This window comes from Octopus bimaculoides, chromosome 1 (assembly GCF_046866305.1).
Source record: "Octopus bimaculoides isolate indiv1 chromosome 1, ASM4686630v1, whole genome shotgun sequence".
Lineage (NCBI taxonomy): Eukaryota > Metazoa > Mollusca > Cephalopoda > Octopoda > Octopodidae > Octopus > Octopus bimaculoides.
In genome coordinates this window covers 126,597,829-126,625,718 of record NC_142928.1, presented here as the reverse complement: position 1 = coordinate 126,625,718, position 27,890 = coordinate 126,597,829, and the positions used below count along the sequence as shown (strand labels likewise).

Below are 27,890 nucleotides of genomic sequence, written 5' to 3'. Positions count from 1 at the left end.
TTTCCCAAGGTGCCACGCAGTGGGAATGAACCCGGAACCATGTGGTTGGTAAGCAAGCTACTTACCACACAGCCACTCGTAGGTAGGTAGGTAGGTAGGTAGGTGGGTAGGCATAAAGTTTCTCTGCGTATGTTTGGATAAATAGGTTGGCAACCACTTCTGTAGAATCTCTCTCTCTCTCTCTCTCTCTCTCTCTCTCTCTCTCTCTCTCTCTCTCTCTCTCTCTCTCTCTCTCTCTCTCTCCTGTATGTGTGTATGTACATGTGTGTGTTTAACACTAAAACAGCAAAATTTAATGATACTTACTTCCGATTCCACCGAGTGCTCCCGTAATTAGCTGGTCAATTGATTTATTGCTGTATGGCCCTATTATACCAATTCCTTCCTTACTAATTTTGTAATTCTTGCCAATGTCTGATGGGGGCAAAGGAACGGTGAAGCTTGGTTGACAATAATACACCACCTGTGAAAAACGAAAAAAAACTTTTGCTCATGAATGTATAGTTACATAGGAGTACGAGTAAAAGTACAATTTGTAAGAGACATGATTTAGAATTTGTAATATTCGTGCCTTTCCCAGATGACGCGCGTGGGAGACAGGACAATATTCTATACTACCGAGTGTTAAAACTGTGTTGTGGATTTGGCTCACCAGGAGTTTACATCTGCTCTACAGTTTTTACTAAGATTGAATTATTAATTTTGTAGCAGAAGTGTGTAATGCTTTTATATGTTTGGTCGTTTAAGCTTAAATACCGCAGAGTGGGCTCACCAGACCTTTTCTTTCCATCGAATCACGTGATTCAGTGGCTTGCAAAACTAGTTGCATGTCCAATCGCCTGTTTGCAACAGTTTGTTTTCAACACGGGAAAGACCGCTTTGTCTCTGGAGCCAACCCAGGGTTATAAAAACCCTTGTATTCGGCCTCACTTCGTCTTTGGCAGCAGCCATTCACCACACATCACGTCTCTATTGTACCAGCGCCAATGAACCAGACACCAGCCGGTTTCCCAGCATTCTTTCCCCTTATAGTTTTTTACATAAGCACAACGTCAGAGATTTATAAAAGAGCAAACCTGTGACGGTGGAGCTTATGTTCAGTTTATATGTAATGCAGTTTACGTTTAGTTTAAACTTCTGTTGAATGAATTCTACATTCATTGTCTGCCAATCAATCAGATAGCCTTTTTGGAGGGTGCCTTAAAACAGTAGTTTCTAACGTTTGTGTGTCATTGACACCCTATCTTTTATTAACATTTGTCAGTAGTGTAATTTTAACTTAAATCTTCACGATACCCCCAACAACTGTCTACAACAGATTAGGATGTCGTAATACGCCGGTTGGCAACCACTTCTGTAGAATCTCTCCCCTCCCCCTCTCTCTCTCTCTCTCTCTCCTGTATGTGTGTATGTGCATGTGTGTGTTTAACAGCTGTTCTGTTCTATGCTCTAATGTGTTCTAATGTGGGTCGCATTTGTGCCTTTGCCTATTAGTTCTTATGCTTGAACATTCAACAATTTATAAAATACTTCCACAGCATGAAATCCTGTTCCACAATTTAACGTTAGTCTTCGTATAAATGGAATGAGTTCCAAAGATTATAGCTCCAGGCCCTTCTCATAGGATAGACAGACATAAAAAGAAATATTTTCAACTTTTTTAACATACTTTAAAGTGTGTAAAACAATCTCTGCAGAAATTCTGTTTAGTAACATAATGCTTATGTCACCCCCTGCAGATTGAATTTATATGGGAAACTATCATATGTTAAAGTTTTAACGTTTGTCCTGTTTATGCAACGCAGACGAGACATAGATAGGCCGTTAATGAGGACTGAAAACAACAGTGATTCAAAAAAGCAATTAATAACCACTTCCTACCACAAGAAAAATCAACGACTACATAATCCTCCCCAACACTATCATCATCACTATTGCCATAAACAACAGAGACAAAACAACGAGGGAGTCTATAAGTGATCACTAGTGCTGTTAGAACTAGTTGCCAAATTTCCTCCCGTTTTTAGAATGGAAAGATCCATTGGATATTACAGGCTAGCAAAATGACGGGTAAGTCACAGCCAGAACCCTTATAATCAATAACAACGAGAAGCTTCTATGCAGTTACTCGACCTGTTAGAAATAGCAGCCTAATCTTCCTAAATAACGTCCTACTAACCTAAAGAATGAAAGGACTCAGATGATAATGTCCTTTCTGATATACAAAGACCAAGATGGTTAGGTCATGTTGGGAACGTCTTTGATCAAGGTTTTCTGTGAAGCAAACAGCAACGTAAACGACAACAGTAGCAGTATCAACAACAGCAGTTCTAATAACTCAGATGGCAAGAACTTTCAGTTTAAAAGCAAAGGGTGTTAGGAGTGAGGGTGAAATAGATAAACGAGCAGAAAATAATAAGAGCGAGCCAAAAAGGTAATTTCCACTATCACTTGACTTGGTAGAAACAACAGCCAAATTTCCTCAAAACCTAACATATAGTCTTTGAAAAAATTATGTATAACGTAGTCCTAAATATGCAAAATATACAGTAACATGTGGCGGTCAAAGTTGGAACGCCTTTGATCACGAGTCTGCCCTATAATAAGCAGTAGCGTGGCTTGGGAGGGTGGTGAGCGATGGGAACGGCCGCCCAGGGCGGCGCTTTTATGGAGGCAACGTTTTTTTATTTATTGCATTAACCTCTATTGCATTAAGAGCTGCCCAGGATGGCACATGCTCTACAACAGTGACTATGACTATCACTCCGTCGGTTACGACGACGAGGGTTCCAGTTGATCCGATCAACAACCTGCTCGTGAAATTAACGTGCAAGTGGTTGAGCACTCCACAAACACAAGTACCCTCAACGCATGGAGATTCAGCGTGACTCAGAATGTAAAAAGGCCGAATCTTTGAATTACTGGTATAACTCATTTTATGTTAGAAGTCAGTGTTTTCGTAGAATAAAATAGGCACCTAAGTACAATGTTGTATTTAATTAAAGTCCTTTTACAGTCTTAATTTCAATCACGTTAGCGTTAACTTTGCCTTTTATCCTTACATGATCGATATGTATTTCTAACAGATACAAAGCTCAAGTATTTGACTGGCACTTTATTTTATCAATCCTGAAAGAATGAACAACAAAGATAAACTCGGCAGGATTTAAATTCAGACCGTAAGGGTGGGAACCAAATAATTATAACCATCTGAGCGACGCCCTAATGATTTCAATTCACCGCGCTCAGTTATCATTAATGGTTTCTGATTTAGGCACAAGGGCAGAGATGTTAAGAAGAAGGATTAGTAGACTACATCGATCTCAGTAACTGACTAAGTACCATGATGTATTTAGTTAAACCGTTTTATATTCGTAATTGCAATCACGTCTGTGTTGACTTCTCCTTTTAACCTTCCGCGATCAATAAAATTAAAACTAGTCAAGTAAAGTACTGAGGTCGATTCAATCGACGGCTGTCTCTTGCAAAATTTACAGCATTTGACAAGGCAATGACCTTCAGAAATTATATTTAGTATTTATTTAATAGATTGCTTGAAAAGTAATTTGTTCTCAAGGGCACATACAATATCATCACACAGGATGTATATATTTATGTTTCACGTCCCTGACCTCAGCACTTTTTCACAGTCGTTTTTTTATATTTTTGCAGACTGTCTACCTCTTCATCTCTTTTTCTTCCTTCTCATCCATCTCTCTCTCTCTCTCTCTATCTCTCTCTCTCTCTCTCTCTCTCTCTCTCTCTCTCTCTCTCTCTCTCTCTCTCTCTCTCGTTTTGTTTCAGTTTCTTTGACATCATTTTTTTCTTCCTCTTTCAAAACTTATGGTTGGTTTTCACCGTCCTTCTAGTTACTTTTCTCACTGCTCTTTAATTACTCCGCACAGTTCGACTTCCTACTTTCAATTCTTGAACTCGTACACTCGTATGCTCAAACACACAAACACGCACGCACAGATACACACGATATATGCAATGTGTGTGTGTGTATGTGTGTGTGTGTGTGTGTGTGTGTGTGTGCGCACGTGGGTGAGATAGAGAGAGAGAGACAAAGACAGAGTTTGTGTATATGCGTATGTATGCATCTATTTCAAAACATTTCTACAACTGATTATATAATCAATATAATTATAGCACGGCAAACTGGCAGAATCGTTGGAGCTTCGGAAAATGTGTCTCACGACATCCTTACCGGCGCTTTACATTCTGATTTCAAATCTCACCGCGATCAGCTTTGCCTGTCATCCCTCTAGGATCGAAGGAAGAAAATACCTCTCAGTCAATGTAATCAACTCACCATTCCCTCTCAAAATTGTTGGCCTTGTGACAAAATCAAAAACCATTGATGATAACTGAACGCAGTGGACTGAAAATTGTTAGGACGCCGAGTTCGTCTTTTTTGTTCGTTCTTCTGTGGTTGACTAAATAAAGTACCGCTTGATGAAATCGACTAATCCTTCCCACCAAAATTTGTAGCTTTGTACGTATGCTAGAAATATATAGGTGTCTTATTTTTCTTTTGTCCAAAGAAGGGGTTTGTATTTTAGAGAGTGTGCATGTGAGGGTGAAGGATAGGATATGTTTGTGTGTGTCGGTGTGTGTGTGTGTTTGTTTTAGCAGTAATATGCTGTAGTACAGATTGATGATATCTGTGCGACGGCAATGTACTCTTACCCGGTGTTTCTTTATAGGAGCGGGGTTATGATGATTGAAAAGGGAATGGGCAAACTACAATGTTTAATGAATTAAAGATAGTTTTCAAGTTTTCCAACTTGTCCATCACCGCGACGAAAAATTAAGAATTATATGACTGTAAAGGTGGATTCCAAAATAGTTAATATTTAGATGGGAGCTGGTATTTGTTAGTTTGACATTTGCATGTCATTTCACCCGTCGTTAGAAAGCCACAGCTGGACGGATATTTGAGTTGGATTCTACAGTATGTAACATGATAGCCATTAACACAGATCAGCAATCAATTAAATTGGCTTCAGTCCTTGATTTTATTAAACCAGGAAGGATGAAAAACGAAACTGATTTCGGCTGGATTTGTAGTCAGAATATAAGGCTTAGAATAATTGCCGCAAAGTATTTTATCTGTCACTCTGATTATTCTGTCATTCCACCGTCCTATAAGGAATAATTAATAAACAAAGGTTTATTTCGCAAGATACTCTCATTTCATCGTTGTCACAGAAATTTACGCGAAACCGGGAGATGCAGAATAAGAGAGAAAGACAGAAAGAAAAGCAAGAGAAAAAGGAGAAACGGTGCAAGTGCTACTGCCATAAACTTGTACTTTATTTATCGACCCCGAAAGAGATGACAGGCGAAGTTGACCTCGGTGGAATTTGAACTTAGAACGTTGATATTCGGAACAAATACAGCCAATTTGCTGCCTTAAATAATAAAGATATACTCTAATATATGTCTCTGTGTGTGTTGTCATTGTTGTTGATGATGCCTTAGATTATATGTTACAACTTTGTATGAAAGGAATTTAGTTCAATCCCTAGTCATTCCATTAACCCTAGTATGTATATATATATATATATATATATATATATATATATATATATATATATATATATATATATATATATATATATATGATTAATACTTCACCATTGTGGTAGGATAAATGGTTACCGATGGAATTTGAAGTCATAACATCAAAATATGGAACAAAATACAAGGCATTTTATCCGGCGCTCTACTATTCTGCCATCGATCGTCCTACAAATTTCTTAAAATTGTCACAGCTGTACGAATTCAGAAAAGGGTGCAGACAACTAAACTGGCGCAAGAAAACTGAAACACAAAAACCAAAAAATCAACACCATCAGGAATTAAGCTCAGAAAGCTAAATAATTGTTTCTAATTTAGACTCAAGACCAATAGTGAGAGTAGAGTGTTACTGATCCAACTATTTAACTGATATCTTATTTTATCAATCCCTAAAGGTTGAAAGGCAAAGTTGAACTCAACGGTATTTAAACTCAGAACATTGTCATTCTAAATTCACTGAGTTCATTTCTTCAGTCCAAAATTATCAAAATGACAGAATAACAAGTTGAAAGTACTACAGCATTTGGATTTCTGACTCTATTCTGAGTTCGATTCTAGTTGCAGTGGTTCTCAATCAATTTGACTTTGCGGAGCTTTGAAGATCAAGTAAAAAAAAAAAAAAAAAGATGAACTTCTTGTAGAAAGTAAAAAAATACTCGTGCTCTTCACACAGTTTTTTTTCTCTCAATATATAAGTTAAAGAGTGGAGGCGCAAAGGCCCAGTGGTTAGGGCAGCAGACTCGCAGTCATAGGATCGCGGTTTCGATTCCCAGACCGGGCGTTGTGAGTGTTTATTGAGGGAAAACACCTAAAAGCTCCACGATGCTCCGGCAGGGGATGGTGGCGAACCCTGCTGTACTCTTCCACCACAACTTTCTCTCACTCTTACTTCCTGTTTCTGTTGTGCCTGTAATTCAAAGGGTCAGCCTTATCAAACTGTGTCACGCTGAATATCCCCGAGAACTATGTTAAGGGTACACGTGTCTGTGGAGTGCTCAGCCACTTGCACGTTAATTTCACGAGCAGGCTGTTCCGTTGATCGGATCAACTGGAACCCTCGACGTCGGAAGCGATGGAGTGCCAACAACAATAAGTTAAAGAGTTGGATAAAGTCAGAAAATTATTGCTTGGCTTCATTTTAATAATCATATTTGAGTTTAACAAAATTTATGAATAACGTTTTATGTTCAAGTATTATTCTGCATTTTCTAAAAACACCATTGAACCACTAAACTAACTTCAGCAAATTTCAAAACGACTCACCCGCCTATTTTCTCATCTGGCTACATTTTCACATACGAATTAAATTTTTTTCAGCGGCAATTGACGTTTTTCTTCTTTTTGCTTTCCATTCAAAATAAATAAAATAAAAATACCCGGAGCAAAGCGAAACCACCCTTAATTTCTCCCACGAAAATTCCAATGTAAGCTCATCGTACATGTGAAGGAAGTTTCTCCATAGCGTTTGTCACCATGGATATTTTTTTGTCAATCTGGTAATGTAAGGATGGAATTACAAATATGATTTACTCTGCTCAAGTAATTTGGAATTGCAGAAGATTACCAATAGCTACTACTACTACTACTACTACTACTACTATAGTAACTGCCACTAAAGCAATCACAATGAGACAAAGAAAAGCTTAATGAAAAAAATCAAAAGGATGTATGAAGACGATTGAAGAGTGCCAAAAGTTAAAAAGCTGAAATAATGGGAGAGAGAAGAACGACGGGAAAAAAATAAAAGGGAAGTGAATGAAATATAAGTAAAAAAAAGTAAAAAAAAAATAATAATAAGGAGCAACACCAAGAAAGAAAATGAAAGAAGGGAAATGTAAAAGACAATTGACAAGAAATAAAATGTATGAAACAGATGATGAATAACATGAAAAAAAAATGAAGGAAATAATATAGATTAGAGAATTAAAATCGTAATACAGCAGGAATAAAGAAACACCAGAATAATTGGTGACTTACTTGTATTAGAGTTATCCACAGACATTTAGTTGAAGAGAACATTTTGGATAAATGTTATCAAGACAGCTTCTACACAGTTTTTCTTTCTTTCTTTTTTTAAGTTACTGACTATTATGATTTTGGGGGATGTTGTTACTGTGTGCCTATTAGTCAACAGTTATCTACTTGTTCAGGCAGTGGGAAAGAAACGGCTGCTCTTGTCGTTGTTGTTAACTTGCTTTTATAATTCTCTTTTTTTTTTCAATATATTTGTGTGTATATATATATATATATACATATATATATAATTACAATGTTTCAGCTACTAATTTCACTCACTGTGCTGGGCTTTTTCTAATCTCAAATGACAACACACTGCGGAAATGGTGGGTAGGGGGTCAGTTTATTTAGTTGCTAGCGATAAAGACATAAAACTAAAAGACGATGCTCTTCTAAAATACATAGATTCGCCGTATTTCAGAGGGTAAGGAAAGTTGAAGAACCCAATAAATTTCTGTCACAGTGTTTATTTTTTGTTACATGTTCTTGCTGGTTTTATCATCTAATTCTTCTTCAAACTTTTCTTTCCCTTCTTTCGTTCTCTTCTCTCCTTTGCGTATTTCAGGCTTCTTGAATAAGATATCGGTATGAAATACCTATTCTCATTTACAGAATTTTTTCTGAAAGTAAAATAATATTTTGGTTCGTAAGGTTCTTACTTAACAGCATCGAGGAGCTCTTCGTTTGTTTGTTTTGACTGGCTATAAAGAGCCGACGGGCAGTTATTTATAACTACTCTAAAACGGGGAAAATTTATTAAGGAGCAGCATCATATCATAGCATATCCATACCCATTTTTTCCCCCTCTTCTCTCTTTCTCTCTTAATTCCTCTGCCTCCTTTTTACTATTTCCAACATCCGTGTAAGTAGAACTACTTACAGCCAATCTTGACGTGTGGAAGAAATAACAGCATTACTGGTTTCCTGTCAACACTCCTAATTGAATCGAATCCTCACACCCTGTACTCTCCCTTAATTATGCATTCAGTTCTTCTAGTACATATTTCGTGTGTGTGTGTGTGGTGTGTGTAAATATTTAAATTTCATATCTTTTATCTTTTATTTCACTCATTACACTGCGGTCATGCACCGCCTTGAAAAATTTTTAGTCGAATGAATCGACCCCAGTACTTATTTTTTTAAAGCCTGGTACTTATTCTATCAGACTCTTCTGCTATATTACGGAGACGTAAACATACCAGCACCGGGTGTCAAGCGATCGTGGAAGACAAACACACACACACACACACACACACACACACACACACACATATGTATACCACGTGTTCCTTTTAGTTTTCGTCTATCAAATGCACTCACAAGGCCTTTGTCGGCACGAGACCATAGCTGAAGATACTGGCCCAAAGTGCCGCGTAGTGGGACTGAACCCAGAATCATATGTTTGAGAAGCAAATTTCTTACCACACAGCCACGCCTGCACCTATATGTAAATATGCATTGTATATTTCATTTAGATAAAGTATATTCATGGGCAATTTTTTGTTTCTTTTTTTTATGTATCCTATGTTTATTTTCATGTTTTGTTTCTGTGTCCGAAAACGCTGAAATAAATAGAAATCCTGATGATGTACATTTTAGATTTAGCTGATGGTCCACATATTGGTTTCAAATTTTGGCACAAGGCCACAAGTTCGGGGCAGAGGTCAAGCCAATTACCTCGATCCCAGTGCTCAACTGATACTTATTTTATCGACCCCGAAAGGATGAAGAACAAAGTCGAGTTCGGTGGAATTTTGAACTCAGAACGTAAAAGACGAACGAATTGCCACTAAGCACTTTGCCCAACGAGCTAACGATTCTGCCAGCTCACTGCCCTTGACGATTCATATATTGTATGATGATAGAATCAATTTCTTGACTTTTGAAATAAAAAGTGTTAAAAACATCATTTGACTCACTCACTGAGGGGAAAAAATCATTCTCAATCCCCAAGGCTAAAAGAATAGTGACCTTCCTTCTCGACTTATACTGACTCACAAGGGCCGCTTTCCCGGTTTCATGACGTATATATTCCCCACCTAGACGGGACGCCAGTCCGTCGCAGGATTATTCATTTTTGCAAGCTGAGAGGACTGGAGCAACGGGAAATGAAGTGCTTTGCTCAAGAACACAACGCGTCTCCCGATCCAGGAATCGAAACCACAATTTTACGATCATGAGTCCAACACTCTAACCACGAAGCCACGCGCCTCCACTAGACTAAAACTACAGGTTCAAAATCGGTCTTCTAGAGCTTACAAAGCTTTAACTACAATGATAATCCGTTCAGAGAATAAATTACTATCTGGAAAAAAAAATTCAATATCTAGAGAACCAAAGGGAAGCTTCGTAAGCTTATATTATTTCAAAGTTCAAAGTTTGGCACAAAACCAACAATTTTAGAAGAGAGGGTAAGTCAGTTACAGGGACACCACCAGTGTTGAGCTGCCACTTATTTTAGTGGATGAAAGTCAATGCCAACCTCAATAGAATCTGGAATGGAAACGTACAGAACCGGAAGAAATGCTGCTAAGTATTTTGACCGATGCGCTAACAATTCTGCCTGGTCACCGTCGTTCATTTAATGATGACATAGATTACTGGGTGGTTTTTACATTGTTCCCCATATGTAAATTCTGAAAACGTTTGCTAAGAATAAAGGTGTACCAATAATAAGAAGTTACATAAAACAGATTATGAATGAGTAGCAAATGGGAGGATGAAAAGTAAAGTCATCCAGCTGGAAGTGAACTCAGGACAAAAATGGCCGGAACGAATACTGCCGTGCAGTTTTCCACCTCTCTAATGATTTTGCCAGCTCGCCGCTTTAGTATGACTGGACAAGAGACCAATAAAAAGAATGGCTACATTCAGAACACATCAACAGTAATCTGGCTCAGAATAATTATATTTACCACAGATGCTGGTAGATTCGAGGCCTTCTGTAAGTGGAAAACCGATGTAAATTATCCACTGAAGGACTACAAAACTATCTAGCAAAGAATAATTAAAAACAACCACCTTCGTATGAACAGCAAAAACTGCTTTGAAAGAAACTGACAAATATAAAACAGTGATTGATGATGCCAACAGTTGTAAGAAGAAACAGGAAGCCACAACATAAGTTGTTAAAAAGCAAAAAATGGAGCCACAGAGTTCCATAAAAATTGAGGGAAAAAATGCTCCAACATGACCATTGTCTGAGAAGACTGAACAAGTGGAAAATAAAGGTAAATGCCAGAACTGGTTGAGAAGTATGAAATTCAAAGCTGGGACAGAAAGAAAAGTTTGCGGTGCATGATTAGGATAAGTAATGTGGAATACATTAAGGAACAACAGACTGTGTGGACGTAGGAAAGAAAGAATTAACCACGTTGTCCATCAAGCAAGACAGAAAACGAGGAAACTCGAACCAACATGGTCGCTCGCTTTCCAAGAAATAACATCCAAATCTCCCTAAAATCACACAACCGTCTAAGAGGAAGGGGAAACCACATGAATAAGATATATGTATTGATTAGGAAAATTGTAATGGCTACGGCTTAAATGCTTTCGACCATAAATCTGCCTGATCAAATCTAACGGCAAATACAAGCATGAAAGTATCTCCCACTGGACATTATTGTCTTTATACCAAAGACTCATTGGACCAGTTACCTAACTTCTATGGCGTACGAGTAACCGAGATGACAATATTCCTCCTGAACGTGACGCCAGTCCCTCGCCGAGTCATTCATTTACAGCTGGTTGGACTGGAGCAACGTGAAACCAAGTGTTTGGCTCAAGAACACAACGTAACGCCTGGTCCAGAAACCAAAATCACGATCTTGCAATAGGGAGTTCAACACTCTAAACTACTAGGCCATGCGTTTTCAATGGAAGTTATATCAACATAATAGTATATCGACAGAAGAGAAATAGTATTATTATACACCAGAGAGAATATCAGAGAATAACAAAACGATCATATGCTGGAATATACCAATCCATACAGACAGGGAAATAAAAGTTAATTGACTGGATATTGTTAAGGACGTGTCTCCTAATTGTAGTGTCAGACCCATCACATGATAATATATCTCTAAAAGAAAGAAGGGATTTAAATAGCAACATCTGGAAAGAGAGATAACCAGAATATAGTAGACTTTTTAAAACGGAAACAACTCTTCCTATAATGGTTTCTGATTTAGGCACGAGTCAGGTTATTTTGAGAGGAAGTAGATTAGTCAATACCACTGACACCGGTACTTGACTAGTGTCTTATATAATCTATTCGGGAGGGATGAATGGAAAAATTCACTTTGGTAGGATTTGATCTTAGAACATAAGGAGTCGAAAGAAATCTCACAAAGTACTTCCTCCGATGCTCTAACGATTCTGGTAGCTCGCCGCCTTATAAAACACTGTAATAAGGTGCCTTGGAAATGATTTTAAAATGATGCAGACAAACACAGGACTTAGATAGCTATAAACACATGCAGAAAAAAAAGCTCTTCTATACACTTCACTCATTTTACGTACTAGACATTCAATATGCTGTACATACAGAACTACACTTAGTAATACAGTAAACCTATTAAAATATTCAATAAAAGAAAAAAGCAACTGAAATAATAATAATAAGGGCTAAAAGCAGAGAGTGAAGGTTTCATATTGGCTGCTCAAGACCAAAGCTTATTAACCCGGAACTACCAAGCCAATGTGATAAAAAAATGGAGCTGACCCAAAATGCCGATTTTGTAACGATGCGATTGAAACTATAGACCACCTAATCTCAGGGTGTAGAGTCTTAGCACCTGTAGAATATAAAGCAAGACATGACAGAGTTGGCCAGTATTTACACTGGACAATATGTCAGCATTATAAAATCAAAACCGCTGACAAATGGTATAAACACCACCCTGAAGCTGTGACTGAGGGAGAAAATGTATCGATTCTCTGGGACTTCCCCGTACATACCGACAAGACTATAAAAGCTAATAAACCGGATATTATTATAAAAGACCATACAAAGAGGACGTGTTTATTAATTGACATGAGTATTCCCTGTGATCATAATATAGCGGCGAAAGAATTTGACAAGATCAGTAAAAATAAAGACTTGCTAATAGAAATTGAAAAAATGTGGCACCTCAAGGCGACTACCATGCCAGTGATTGTAGGATCTCTAGGAATGATAAAAAAAAGGTACTGAAACCTATTTGAAAATGATACCAGGCTTACCATCTCTACAGGAAGTGCAAAAAATCGTGCTAACTGGAACGACTCATGTACTAAGAAGAGCATTATCGCTGTGAAAACAATATCCATTCATGAATTTTTTTTTTTTAAATACATGTTTTACCTGTAAATTTGCGTGTGTAAATTGGGAATGCATACGAGTTTCTCTGCCCTAGGTGTACGGAAAACACTCGGCGAGAAATGGGAGAAAATTTGAAGAAAGAAGAAAAAAAACAACATAATAATAATAATAATAATAATAATAATAATAATAATAATAATAATGCAAGCATTTAACAAGAATGCTTTCAGAAACCATTTACGAGCACCCCTTAACAACCAGAATTTACTGCCAGAAGAACAGTAAGAAAGCTAGAGGAACACATGATCTATTATACATAGACAAAGCAGTTCTAAATGAAGTAAAAGCTAGAAAGAAAAATCTAACAATAGCATGGATAGATTATTAAAAAGCCAATGACATGATCCCACACTCATGGATAAGTGAATGTTTGAGTATATTCAGTATAGCAGACAACATATGAGAATTTATTAACTTTAGCACGAAGAAATGGAAAGTAGATCTATACTCAAGGGACACAGTCTTGGTGAAAGTTAATAATAATAATAATAATAATAATAATAATAATAATAATAATAATAATAATAATAGCTATATATGCAACGTACAGAAGGTGGTAGGGGTCTTATACAGCTGGAAAACTATTATAAAATAACCACCATAGGACTGCAAAAATACCTACTTCAGAAGCAAGGAAAACTAATACAAATAGCCAGAAAACTGCAAAAATACCTACTTCAGAAGCAAGGAAAACTAATACAAATAGCCAGAAAACACAAGCAAAATAAAAAACTGTTTTCAGTATTTAAGGAAGCTGACAAATACAAACAAGAAATCATACTACCTAATAGAGAAGAAGAAGAAGAAGAAGAAGAAGAAGAAGAAGAAGAAGAAGAAGAAGAAGAAGAAGAAGAAGAAGAAGAAGAAGAAGAAGAAGAAGAATGGGCATGATAAAAAAAAACGCATGAACAAAAACGTAGAAGCTATACCTAGATCCACAACACTACACACTATTCTAAAAAATAACCGTGCCAGGATCAGCCCACATCCTATGCAAGATACTATCAATACAATAATACAACCTAAATAAAACAGCCCACAAGCACAAGTCACATTCCATACAGCAATTACCCAGTGAAATAAACTTCCACCAGCCACCCAGATAACCAACACCTTACACACTCAATACAAACAGAAAAGAACACACAATGCTGTACACACCCCAGCAACACAGAGGGGTAACAGGTGATGCAGTAGAATTATGCCTCAAATAAACAAATGTTGAACAATTATAATAATAATAATAATAATAATAATATCAAAATGATTCCTACCAACGATGGCAAGAAAAGCCCCTACATGGTAAATACTGGGCTAAACTAAATGCAAAAGAAATAGACAGAGAAAAATCCCAGCAATGGTTGAGAAGCTCAGGACTCAAAGCAGAGACTGAAGGATTTTTAATTGCTGCATAAGACCAAAGCCTCCCCACCAGAAATTACCAAAAACATATAATGAAAAAAAACATAACAAGTAACTGTAGAATATGTGGAAATGGACAAGAAACAATAAATCAGATTATCTCTGGCTGCCCAGTCCTGGCTAAGAAGGAATATATTCACAGACGCGAGAGAGCTGGGACCTATATACTCTGGAAGCTATGCCAACACTATGGAATAACAACAGAAAAAAGATGGTATAAACACACGCCAGAAAAGGTCACAGAAAACGAGAAAGCAACCATACTCTGGGATATGCCAATACATACAGATAGAGAAATTAAGGCAAATAGGCCAGATATAGTTGTCAAAAATCATGAAGAAAAAAATGCTTTCTAATTGATGTATCAATACCAGCAGATGACAACGTTTCTCTAAAAGAAATGGAAAAACTTTCAAAATACAAAGACCTGGAAATAGAGGTAACTCGAATGTGGAATCTAAAAACAGAAACAATTCCTATCATAGTAGGTGCCTTAGGTATAATAAAAAAATATTCAGACAAATACATAACAAAAACACCAGGACTTACAAATATATATAACATACAGAAAATTGCACTACTGGGCACTACACACATCCTACGCAAAACACTTTCAATACAGTAACCATAAGAGCACCACAGCAAACCACAGCACATACCCAAGGCGCACAGAGCTGCGCTCGGTAGTGAAGTGAAAGCACGTTATAAAAATAAAACTACTGAACAATAATAATAATAATAATAATAATAATAATAATAATAATAATAATAATAATAATAATAACAAACTCAGAAAATATAAAGATTTACTCATTGAAATCGAAAAAAATGTGACATCTCATGTAGGAATACCTGGAACAATCAAAAAAGGAATTGAAGATGATTTGAGAATGATTCCTGGCTTACCATCCATGCAAGAGGTGCAAAGATTGTTTTAACTGGTATGTCACAAGTACTGAGAAGAGCATTGTCGTTGTGAATTTTCTTTCCTTTTCCCCCTCTTTCTTTGTCTTCCTTTTTTTTTCAATTTTTTCTATTTTCTATTTTCATTTTTTCATTCTTACATTTTTCTTTCTTTTGTTCCTTTTTTTCTATTACATATAGTGACTTTATAGATAAATGAACAATCTGCTCTGTTAATTTTAATGGCCCACCAATGTATACAATGAGTTTCTTTGTCCTAGGAGTTGGGAAGACACTCGACAAAAAATGGAAACAAAATTGAAAGAAGAAAATAATAATAATAATAATAATAATAATAATAATAATAATAATAATAATAATAATAATAATAATAATAAGTGGCTGTGTGGTAAGTAGCTTGCCTACCAACCACATGGTCCCAGGTTCAGTCCCACTGCGTGGCACCTTGGGCAAGTGTCTTCTACTATAGCCTCGGGCCGACCAAAGCTTTGTGAGTGGATTTGGTAGACGGAAACTGAAAGAAGCCCGTTGTATATATGTATATATATATATATATGTATGTGTTTGTGTGTCTGTGTTTGTCCCTCCACCATCGCTTGATAACCGATGCTGGTGTGTTTACGCCCCCGTAACTTAGCGGTTCGGCAAAAAGAGACCGATAGAATAAGTACTAGGCTTGCAAAGAATAAGTCCTGGGGTCGATTAGCTCGACTAAAGGTGGTGCTCCAGTATGGCCACAGTCAAATGACTGAAACAAGTAAAAGAGTAAATAATAATAATAATAATAATAATAATAATAATCAATGTTAATTTTCTAAACGAGGTATTAACAGTAACTGCACGATAAAGTGAAGTATATTGCCACTTAAATGTGGCTGACCCCTAGGGGTGGATGTTACTGTTGCTTTTAGCCCCCAGGAGGACATCTCCTCCAGCTGGCTTATCGACACACTTCTGTGTCCTGTCTATTTTTGTTTTGCCAAGGGAAGTTACCCCTCTCTTCGTGCTACTAAAAGCACATGGCCTGAAATTTGGTGGGAGGTGACAACGACTCCAGTGTTTCACTAGTACTTAACTTATTGACCCAGAAAGGATGAAAGGCCGAGCCATCCTCGGCAGAATTTAAACTCAGAATTTAAACTCAGATGGGCGAAATACGGCTAAGCATTTCGACCTGTGTGCTAACGATTGTTTATTGGTCACAATGCTTCATATTTGTGTGTATGAGTGTGAGTATGTGTGTGTATACACATACATACATACATATCTACGTGTATATATACATATACACAATGCTTTAACACTAGGAAAGAGTCGAAAATGTATGGGTAGGTATTATAAGTTACAATAATTCCAAAATATATTAATTTATCTGCATTTCTATAGGTGCAGGCGAAGCTTTGTGGTAAGAAGTTCGCTCGGCAACCACATGGTTTCGGGTTCAGTCCTACTGCATGGCATCTTGGGTAAGTGTTTTCTGTTAGTCTAGAGCTGACCAAAACCTTGTGAGTGGATTTAGTAGACGGAAACTGAAAGAAGCATGTCGTATATATGTGTTTACTTTTGTTTGTTCCATCCGCCACCGCTGGACAACCTCTGTTAATATGTTAATTTGTTAATATGTACCTGACTTCAAAAGAAAATACTGGGGTCGATTTGTTCGACTAAATTCTTCAGGGTAGTGTTCCAGCATGACCGCAGTCTTATCACTGAAGCAAGCAAAAGATTATTTTATAACTTTCAAATTTATAACATTCTTATTTTAATCCATACTTGAACTATCAATGGTTACCACTTTATAAATCAACCGTCTTAAGACAGTTTATAGAATCTGCCCTGATATTGATATTTTACAAAATTTATAAAATTATTGAAAACTAGCGTATGTACTAACGCAATATTACATTTATAAGGAATGCCTTAAAATAATTTTGATTTAGAACAGAAGTGTTAACAAAATTTATACTCAGTTTTCTCGTGTAGTTAACCTTGAATGCATGTATAATGATCATGCTTTTCCGTTGATGTGTCATGGGACACCGATAGGGAGTAAGTAAATGAGTCAGAGTAGAGAACGTTAACACCCAGAAAGCATTGCTTGCAGCGAATATGAAGTGAGCAACGTATATTTTGGGGATATCTTTGAAAACCATCCGAGATTGATATAATGAAAAGTAACGTTTGGCAACGCATAGCTCTTGTGAAATTAGTTGTCTAAGTAGTTTAAATTAATATTCTCAAAAATAGATGGATTTGAAACTTTTAAGAATGCTTCTTATTTGGAGTCAAATCACATATGACTAAATATATTTGAGTTGCGATCGTGCAACAGAGCGACTTTCGAGTTCTCCAATGCAGTTATCGAAATACTGTTGTAAATATGAATTAGAGGTGCGCATGCATTTGTTAATAGAGTTTTTATGCTCCTGCATTGGCACTAATACTGATGATTGTGTAAGAATGTTCTAGAAATCTGTGAGTTGAGAAATAGAACAATCATCTTCTGTATATCTTAACCCGACAGAAGATATTCTTAAATTTTCAATATGCTTTTATGTATTCAACATGATATTTATAAGATGGACTCCATATAAATTGCGGTCGCTGCGTTGTGATAACACTGATCTACAAGGTCTTTTGGTTTTTAGGAAATAGACATAATTCCTATACAAAATCGGTTACCTGAATCCAAATGTAACCTTCTTTTTGACCTATCAGATCTAGTTTTTAAGTTATTGAACATCCTTATAGTCACTATGTATGTGTGTACCTCCAGTACGCAGTGTTCGTTACTTTATTCTAATTCTAAGTTGTTTTTTTTCTTCTTTTTCCATACTTTTTAGATGTGGTGAACTAAGCAACAGAAGATGAGCAAGATGTCCTCTTCAAGAAAGTGCTACATCTTATATTTCTAACTTTCTAGTACTTTACTAGGTTCATGTTCATACCATTCATCGGTATGTTCAAATCCTAGCTTTATGCATAGCTCCCAGTGGCTTGCTCTCCCTAGATTGTCATGTCTTTTCTTGTATTCTTTCTGTGCCAGCATGCTACATTCACTTACTAAATGAGTAATGCTTTCCTCTTTTGATTTACATAATCTAAGTTTGGAATCTACTTGGTTTTTATTTATCTTCCCTTTCACCCAATTAGTCCTTAATGCTGGATCTTGTGCAGCTACTAACAAACTTTCTGTCTCCCCCTTCAGCTTTCTCTTCTGCAGCGATAACAATGTCTCACTACGACTATTTGCTGAAACTATCTGTGGGAATCTACCATGCAAAGCCTTCTCCTGCCCGTCAGATAACTTCTGTTCTTTTTTCTGATTTTTAAGCTCGTTTGTTGTTTTGGTTTCCCTGTCTCGCTGTGACTTTAGGAGTTTTTAATAAACTTTCTTCATTGTTCCCTAATTATAAATCTATATCTACTTTAACTAACTACACGCAGTCTTACGCTGATATTAATCTCTTCCTTTATAGGTCTTGCTACTCTTACCCTTGGGTGGACTCCTCCATTCATGTTGAATTCCCTCCTAGCTCTTCTGTCTAGCTTTAGAAATTCCGTTTCTGTCCAATCTACAAAAGCTTATTAGTGTCTAAGTAATGATACTGCCATAGTATTTACAGCCTTCACTAGATTCGGACCATTTAGCTTTGACTTCATTAGCTTCCTCACCCTACTGATGTACTCCTCAATTTTCGTTTTCATTTTTGTACTTAGTGCTCTGTTAGAATCTAATACTCCTAGATACTTATAACTCTCTCCTTCCATCAATGATTTTAATGTCTGGCCATCTGATAATTGCAACTGCAATGATACGCTGTGTCAACTCTTCTATGACTGTTCCAAATCCTTTCTCTTTTCACAAGAGAAGATTTAAATCTTGTGATTCCTAACTTGTTCAGTTTCCCGGCTTCCATTCTACTCAGATCTCGTCTTAAAGTCTTCACTTTATTTTGTAATCTTCTCCACATTTGCTCTTTTTGAATCTTTCCTTGTGAAATATCTAATCTTCTAATAACTACTACTCTTCCTGCATAGATCAATAAGCTAGTGCCTCCTGTTTTTTTTTTGTTTTTTAGTATCTATCCTACTGATAATAGCATCTACTTTCTTAGTTATATCTAGCAGCTTCCTTCTGTCAGTACCTTTTAATGCTGGCAACCATTTTCTTACCTCTTTAGTCATTACTTCCTGCAACACATCTAAACTTTTCTGATCTTCCTCACTTAAATCATTGATGCTAGTTGTCCCTTCCTTATTGGTAGTGCTATTATTATTTTTACCTTTAGGTTATTCTTTGGTTTGAGCTGTATCTCTTATGTTGTTGTTAGTCTTTTTTACTGCCTGGTCTTACTTTTCCGGTCTCTTGTGATCTCTTCTACCTCCAGTTCTGTCATCCACTTTCTTCTCCTAATAGCATTAGCTTCATCTAGTATTAGCTTGGTGACGTTGATGTCTGCCAAGTCACTTTAAGCATACCCTTCTCGACCCAAAGTGTTAACACCCGTTTTCTATAGCTCCTTCTTTTCGGTTCATTTTCTAAGTAGCACTGCATCACTTTCCTGTTTTCATCACTGGTCCACTTCCTCCTCCTCACTCTATGATCTGCTGATACTGTCTTAGGATAACAGCTGTGGTCAGTCTGCATCTTTACTGAATCACTCTCGAGCGAGAGGCCTTCCCTTCAAGATCCAACCTCATTTTCGCTGTTACAATCAGAGTTCCTACGCAAACTCCTGTCTCTGGTAAACTGAGGTAAGGTAACGTTCGTCACCATCGTCATCACTATTATTTTTCGACATCTGGTAGTTTCAAGTAACTTTCCATTGCATCACTTACTGCACTTTTGTGCTGGTGAGGTGTGTGCTTCATTTCCACCCCACTGTGGGGAATATTGTATTGCATTACTATGTTTTGTTATAGCGTTTGGTTTGATTTGATTCTTCTGTTGTATTAGTTTTTGCATTGTGTGTTGTTTGTGCTGTGTAGATTGTGTTCTGCTGGGTATCGAACTTCTGTGGCATATATTGTGGGCTTTGTTCATTTTATTGGGCATTCACTGTTTATGCCTGTATGTTTTGGGAGGAGTGTTGCATAGTGGTGTGTGTAAACCATAAATCAACCATTTCATAGCATTCATGGTTCTCTGTGCATTGTTAATTTTTTTTTTTGTCGGTTTTGTTATGAGTTCATCTTTATAGCGTTTACTTTTTGACAGAACACTGCGCATGAACATGTGTTCATGTTTCTTTCGTATTTATAATTATTATTGATGTATAAGCTAGATACCTAGGAGAAACAACAACGTGTGTATATATATAGAGAGAGGACTTGCATAGATATGGTTGCATATTTAACTAAAATTTTACTCACAGATTTGCAGTTCTTGCATTGCAGTCCATGTGTTTACATTTTCATGCACGTATTGCTGTGGCGCGGCATCTAAGGGAAGCTATATATATATATATATATGTGTGTGTGTGTGTGTGTGTGTGTGTGTGTGTGTGTGTGTGTGTGTGTGAACCATATAAGAAAGATACTTCGGTTTCCTGAAATGGCTTACATTAAATCATAGTTTTCTTTCATTGTTTTTACAGATTCTTAGTTCCTGCTTCGTGATGGTTTTACATTTCGTCTATCTTCCCGGCAGCTCGCTGTCACACGTCCATGCTATTTACTATTTGCTGCGGGATTCTCTGTAATACTATATTATTATTATTATTATTCTTTTCTTCTTCTTCTTCTTCTTCTTCTTCTTCTTCTTCTTCTTCTTCTTCTTCTTCTTATTATTATTATTATTATTATTATTATTATTATTATTATTATTATTATTATTATTATTATTATTATTATTATTTCTTCGTAACACAGTGTGAGTAAAAAATGCGCCGGAAACTTTCGTCATCTGTCAAGTCACAACAAGGACCTCAGGCAGATAATACTTTCCTTAAGATGTGCGCTGTGCCCAATAAGACTGCTTTTTGCAAGACATCAATCTTGCATGGGATTTCCATTTGCCTTAAGAAGGTTTGAAGTTTCAATAGGATTGAGCCCAACGCTCCAATCACCACTGGTATCACATTTACATTACCCTCTAGTCTTTTACATTACCTCCGTCTGAAAATCATAGTCCCAGAGTATCGTTACTTTTCCCTCATTCTGCATAACTTTACTTGGTACATTCTCATACCAGTTCTCTGTTACTTCATATTGGTTTTTACGGCATAAAAGCCAATGAAGATATACGCACACTTTATCGTAGCGACGCTTGTATTCTTTTTGTGCGAGGATCTCACATTCAGTAACCAAGCGGTTCACATTTTCCACACTCTTTCCACAGAGTCTGTATTTCTGGGTTTCAGAAGTATTATAGATGTTATACTTCACTGAATTGGTAGTGAGAGCCTGGTCTCGTGCAGCAATGATCAGGTTTTCGGTGGTACGCTTCCAATCACCTCGCTCAAGCCACGCCCACGATGCTGTATTATCCTTAAAGTCTTGTGATTTCTTTTCAAACTGTCCTGCATTCTCATTTCAAGGTCTTCTTTTCTCGTCTCCTCAGCTCTTTGGTTAAACTCTTCCTTGCCCATCATTTCATATGCGTTTACACCCATCTTTCGCGGCATATTGCAGCAGCTCTTCATCACTATTTATCAAATACTCGGCAAGTGGTCTCCTTTCACTCCTTATACAATGGTCTATACTAATTAGTCCTCTGCCACCATTCTTTCTTTTCATATACAGTCGGGTTACGTTTACTTTAGGGTGTAGCACCCCATGCAGCGTCATCAGCTTTCCTCGTCCTTCTATCCAGTTTTGATATTTCCTCCTTAGTCCGTTTGCGGATGGACGCACTATATCAGACCACCGCGACTGCCCAGATATTCAGTGTGGTTATCAAATTTTTGGCATTTAGGTTGGATTTCAACACCATATTCACCCTTTTTTTATACGCCTCGCTGACCTTGACTTTCATTTCTCTGTGTAGAATGTCATCTAGCTCCAAAATCCCTTATTATTATTATTATTATTATTATTATTATTATTATTATTATTATTATTATTATTATCATTATTATTATCATTATTATTATTATTATTATTATTATTATTATTATTATTACCTAAAATCTTTTAATGTTCCGAGTTTTAATTTGTCAATATTATTACATTCGGTAAGGCTTCGAGCTGGCAGATTTGTTAGCACGTTCTTAGTTCAAATTCTGCCGAGGTTGACTTTGCCTTTCATCTTTTCGGGTTCGATAAACTAAATACAAGTTGAACACTTGGATCGATGCAAAAATTGCTGGTCTCGTGCCAAACTTTGAAACCATTGTTACTATATTCGGTAATGTTGTTTTCGTAACTTCAACTTTTCGATTTTCTGATTTTCAGCCTTTTAATATTCGGTTGTCTGGAGTTCGGTCGTGTAACATTTGATCTTCTGATAGGCACCCAATAATTTCAGTTACAGCTTCGGTCCTATCTTGACATGGTTTTGTTAATAGTATCGGTTTTATTACATGAATTAAATTCGATTTATTCTAAATTACAGCAATGTTATTTTTAATGTAACAAATGTGAAGCTGTAGAAGAAAGATACATAAAGAAATATTTCAACTTAGAAAGAAATCTATCAATCATTTTAATAAACATGTCAAGTAGACACCGATATATAACATATGAGATAAATTCATCCATTATAAACATTTTGACAATCCTACTCTCAGTTGTTGAATACGTTTAAGAGTGGGAGGAAATGTGTATACATCACACCAAACACAATTAAGATTGATGCAAACAAAATTTATACTATCTATTTGTATACAAACAAAAGTTTTGCAGGAATTCTCAAGTATTATTTCCTTCATTGAATACTTAACTTGATCAATGAAAGATATACTTAGAATAGTTTATTTCCTGTATCTTGTGGTTGATGATAACATTGGGGATTAAGTATGAATCGCAGAGTTAAAGGTCTAAGCGATTGAAATACTAACAAAAAAATAACTTGCGTTTTGCGTTTCTTAGTTCAAACCACAACAGTATTTTTCATCTTTTATAAGTATACAAAAGGAAATAGTACATATATTATTTTATTCTTTTATTTGTTTCAGTTATTTGACTGCGGCCATGCTGGAATATGTATGTATGTATGTGTGTATGAATGTATGTATGTATGTATGTATGCATGTACGTATGTATATTAAGTAATCTATATATATAAAAATGAGAATATCTGTCTGTCTGTCTGTCTGTCTGTGTGAATCCCTAAAACTCGAGAACTACGCAACCAATTTCATTCAAATTTTACACATGCCTTCCTTAGGGTTCCAGTTGTGTTTCAGTCAAAAAATTTTTTAACTTCTTGCAGAGTTCGAGCCCACGGCAACATAATATCTCCTCCACTATTTAATTATTACGTGTCAAAAGTGAAACAAAAACACTCATGTCAAATACTTTCACTTTAAAAATGAAACTATTCCACTAACTGAAACAATCACATTTCGATACTGTAATGACAGATACTTTCACAGAGAGAGAAAGAGAGAGACAGAAAGAGAGAGAGAGAAAGAGAGAGAGAGAGATGTATATGTATACATATAGATGTATATGTACACGTATATGTATAGATATAGAGAGAGAGAAAGAGAGAGAGAGATGTATATGTATACATATAGATGTATATGTACACGTATATGTATAGATATATATATATATATATATATATATATATATATATATAGATCTATATGCATACATGTATATGTATACATATGTGTAGATGTATATATATATATATATATATATATATAGATGTACATGTAATATGTACATATATACATATATACATGCATACAGATATCTATACATATATACACCCATCACACACACATACACATGCACACAAACACACACATTAGTCATTTGTTTTCTTATCCAAAACTACGTCAAAAGTACTGAATGGATCTTTATGAAATTTGGAAATTATATTCTTTGCATAACGGCCATAACTCCCATGAAAATTCATATATTTTTGATGTTGATGAAATTTTAACCCCAACATAACAGATGAGCATTATTTGTAATTCAACGGTACAACAGTGTAAGACTACCCTTTCAGATATACTTACATTGTGATTTCTGCAATGTGGTGCATAAATTGTCAAGTAAATGAGACGCATCTTTGCCTCCACTGATTCACTTGCAAAGTGTTGAATAAAATTATTTCGTTGCAGACCTCCGGCCATTTTGTTCTGTTGTTAATTCTGTAGATGACCTCAAGCACAAAGTCTTTCCCAACTTTAAACAAAACTACCAAAATCACAATTGGCTATGTGAAAGAGCAATATTAGCTCCAAAAAACGTAGCTGTTACAAAAATTAATCAACACCTGATGCATTCTCTTCCCGGCAATCTTCAAACTTACAAGTCTGTTGATACAGTTCCAGATACAAATGAAGTGGTGAACTATCCTCCTGAATTTCTCAATTCGTTGGAGCCTCCAGGACTACCTCCCCACATATTATCACTTAAAGTTGGAACGCCTGTTATGCTGCTCCGCAATCTAGAACCACCAAGACTTTGCAATGGAACACGACTCGTGATAAAGAAAATGATGTCACATGTTATCGAGGCTACCATTCTTTCTGGATGTGCAAAAGGGGATGACGTCTTTATTCCAAGAATTCCTCTTACTCCATCAGGAGCAGACATTCCTTTTACATTCAGAAGACTACAATTCCCCCTTCGTGTGACTTTTGCCATGTCCATAAACAAATCTCAGGGTCAAACACTGTCTGTAGCTGGTCTTCTCTTGGAAAAGCCCTGCTTCTCACATGGACAACTGTATGTTGGCTGCTCAAGAGTGGGCAACAAAAAAAACCTATTTGTATATGCTCCACAAGGGAAAACAAGGAACATTGTTTACAACGAGGTGTTATAATCACAACAGCAAGAAAGTATGTACATGATCACCTTCTTTTACGAAACTTCATTGGCTTTCATATATTTATATTGATATACATATATATACGTGTGTTTGGGTGCGTGTGTGTATATACATCTCTCTATATAAAGATGATGCGTAGTCTAGACGGCGTTTTTAGATTTCATTATTCTCTTTAACCCGGGTAACGCCGGGTATTTCTGCTAGTATCTTATAAATATGAAAAATTGTTACCTAATGATCGTGTGGGGTGTAGAAGCATGTGAGGCATTAATAAAGCGTATGAATTTTCATCGGCATGTTATTATTGTTATTATATTTATTCTAAGCTGAAAGTAGTTCCACATGTATACACATACCATTGGATTACCCTGGGAGATGGAATTAACAGGTGGCAGTCGACAACAAGAAGCATAAGAGCTTTTAAGAGCCCATTTCGAAACTTTTGTCCAAACTAAACTAAACAGATATATATAAATATAGATATGTATAAACGTCTATATATATGTTTATAAACGTTTACTTTCGAACAGCACCACAGACACAAAAAAGATAACACGCATTTATATAAAGAGGTGAATTTGGAGGCAAGAAGAATTGCTAACAATCTTAAAGTTAGCGACAGGATAGAATACCGCTCTCCACCCCCGTCAACCTTTTATTACCCTGAAATACCACAAAGCTAATTAACCCAGCTAAAACTGAAATAGGCATTATTAACAAATATATTTTAGATCGTATTTTAAGCAAGTTAAATAGTAAATTAAATTTACGGATTTGGAAAAACAGCAAGTCAGTGATAGATTGGTTTTAGCCGTCAATATCTAGGCATTTGCTTCTAAAAGCATTAAACTTCGCTAAGCAATATGTCAACATCGATTACTCGGAAATAGATGTTATCTTGCATGCAAGGAAATCCCTTCTTTTTTACGATGATTCCACCTGGGTTAAAAAGAGTGAAGATTCTCTATTTGATGTGCCGATGGGGGCATATGACGGGGCGGATTTGTGTATGCTTATAGGAACTTATATTTTTCATAACCTGCATCTAGTATTCCCTTTTATAGATGCAGGATTATACAGAGATGACGGTCTTATAGTCACCTATAATTTAAACGGCCATGAGTTAGATAAACTTAAGAAGAATCTGATTACTTTCTTCCAAAGAACGGGTTTGGAAGATCCAGTATAGTCAAGCTAAATCTAACAATAATAGACCACGTAGAACTAGAACTAGGAGAGTTTTATGGTTTAACCCCTCATTTAATATTGCCGTAAAAAACTAATACAGGTAGGGAATTCTTAAAAGTAGTTTCTAAACATTTTCAATCCAGCCATAAGTTCTATAACCGTTTTTAACCGTTGATTCCAAGCTATTGAACGTTAATAGTGAAAATGTATTTATGATTGTGAACGGCCCAGCATTAAATACTATAATACTGGTACAGTGTGATTTATGATTGAATATTTATACAGAGTCATATATCAGTATTATTTTAACCTTTCTAGTAAATTAATCATGTTGTCAGTTCACAGGTATGAAATGGAGAGTGGCTACTTTGAATGAGAATCAAATGGCTTTTATTCAGAAGAGTACAATCAGCACACATGAACTTCTTGAAAGGTATTCGTGTCTGTTGTGAGAAGAGAGGAAGAAGCTACAATTAGCATATTCCTACAATAGAAGGTAATGCTCCAAAATATCAAGTTATCTTCACACTGGAAGCCTAATCCGAAGGCTTGCAATTCAGTGGACTCCACCAAATATATACAAAAGCCAGGTGGTAGAGTTAAACCGCACGGCGGATTAATTCACAGTGCATCTTAAGTTTTCTTTGACCAAATATGTAATTCAAGACGGTGGGATGGGAAATATTCACATTCTTTCCTTTTTTAAGGATGTGAATGAAATAGATTTAACCAGGAATTAAAACTACACCGTAGGCTTAATTCAATGAATGGAAATATAATTCTGAGCTAAAATTGTCATCGTCGTCGTCGTCGTCATCGTCATCGTCATCATCATCATCATCCTCATCAATATTTACTTAATACAAGACGGTGAACTGGCAATATTGTTAGCACGCCGGATAAAATGCTTGGCGACATTTCGTCTATCCGCACGTTCTGAGTTCAAATTCCTCCGAGGTCGACTTTACCTTTCATACTTTCGAGGCCGATAAAATAAGTAGCAGTTGAGCACTAGGGTCAATGTAACCGACTTAACCGACTTAACCATTCCCCCCAACTTGCTGGCCTTGTGCCAAATTTTGAAACCAATATTTAGTCGATAATTTGCTCATTTTCTTTAAACGTTTTCAAATATCTTATTTGACCATAGAAATTTTTAAGCCATTTTTTTTTTTGTCATGGCATAATCAATGGAGGAAAGTTAGTGCTTTTTTTTTTTCGAGCGACATAAAGATTCATGGAAATAAAGAAATTACCCTCTGAGGGAAAACCTGAGTTGAATGCTTGTAACAAAGTGAACTTCGTAAAGGAATGCAAAAGATCAAACCTCCACATCATTTCTAGAGTTTCTGTCTATCAAATTTCAATCAGAAAGTAATTCGAAATTTCTAGTGTTCAGTTTCATATGTTATTTTAATGTGAATAACGTGTGTTTGA

General features: G+C 36.2%; 1 protein-coding gene across 1 annotated transcript in view; it reads right to left on the bottom strand.

Annotated features, from left to right (window-relative positions):
• LOC106873821 (uncharacterized) overlaps positions 1-8,307 on the bottom strand; it is a 51,472-nt gene extending 43,165 nt beyond the window's left edge. Inside the window, exons 1-2 of the mRNA XM_089357506.1 lie at positions 7,564-8,307; positions 307-463 (exon numbers count right to left, since the gene is read on the bottom strand). Coding sequence (XP_089213632.1) covers positions 307-463; positions 7,564-7,605 — 199 coding nt within the window. The 5' untranslated portion in view covers positions 7,606-8,307. The remainder of the gene's footprint in view (positions 1-306; positions 464-7,563) is intronic.
• Positions 8,308-27,890: the final 19,583 nt, after the last annotated feature.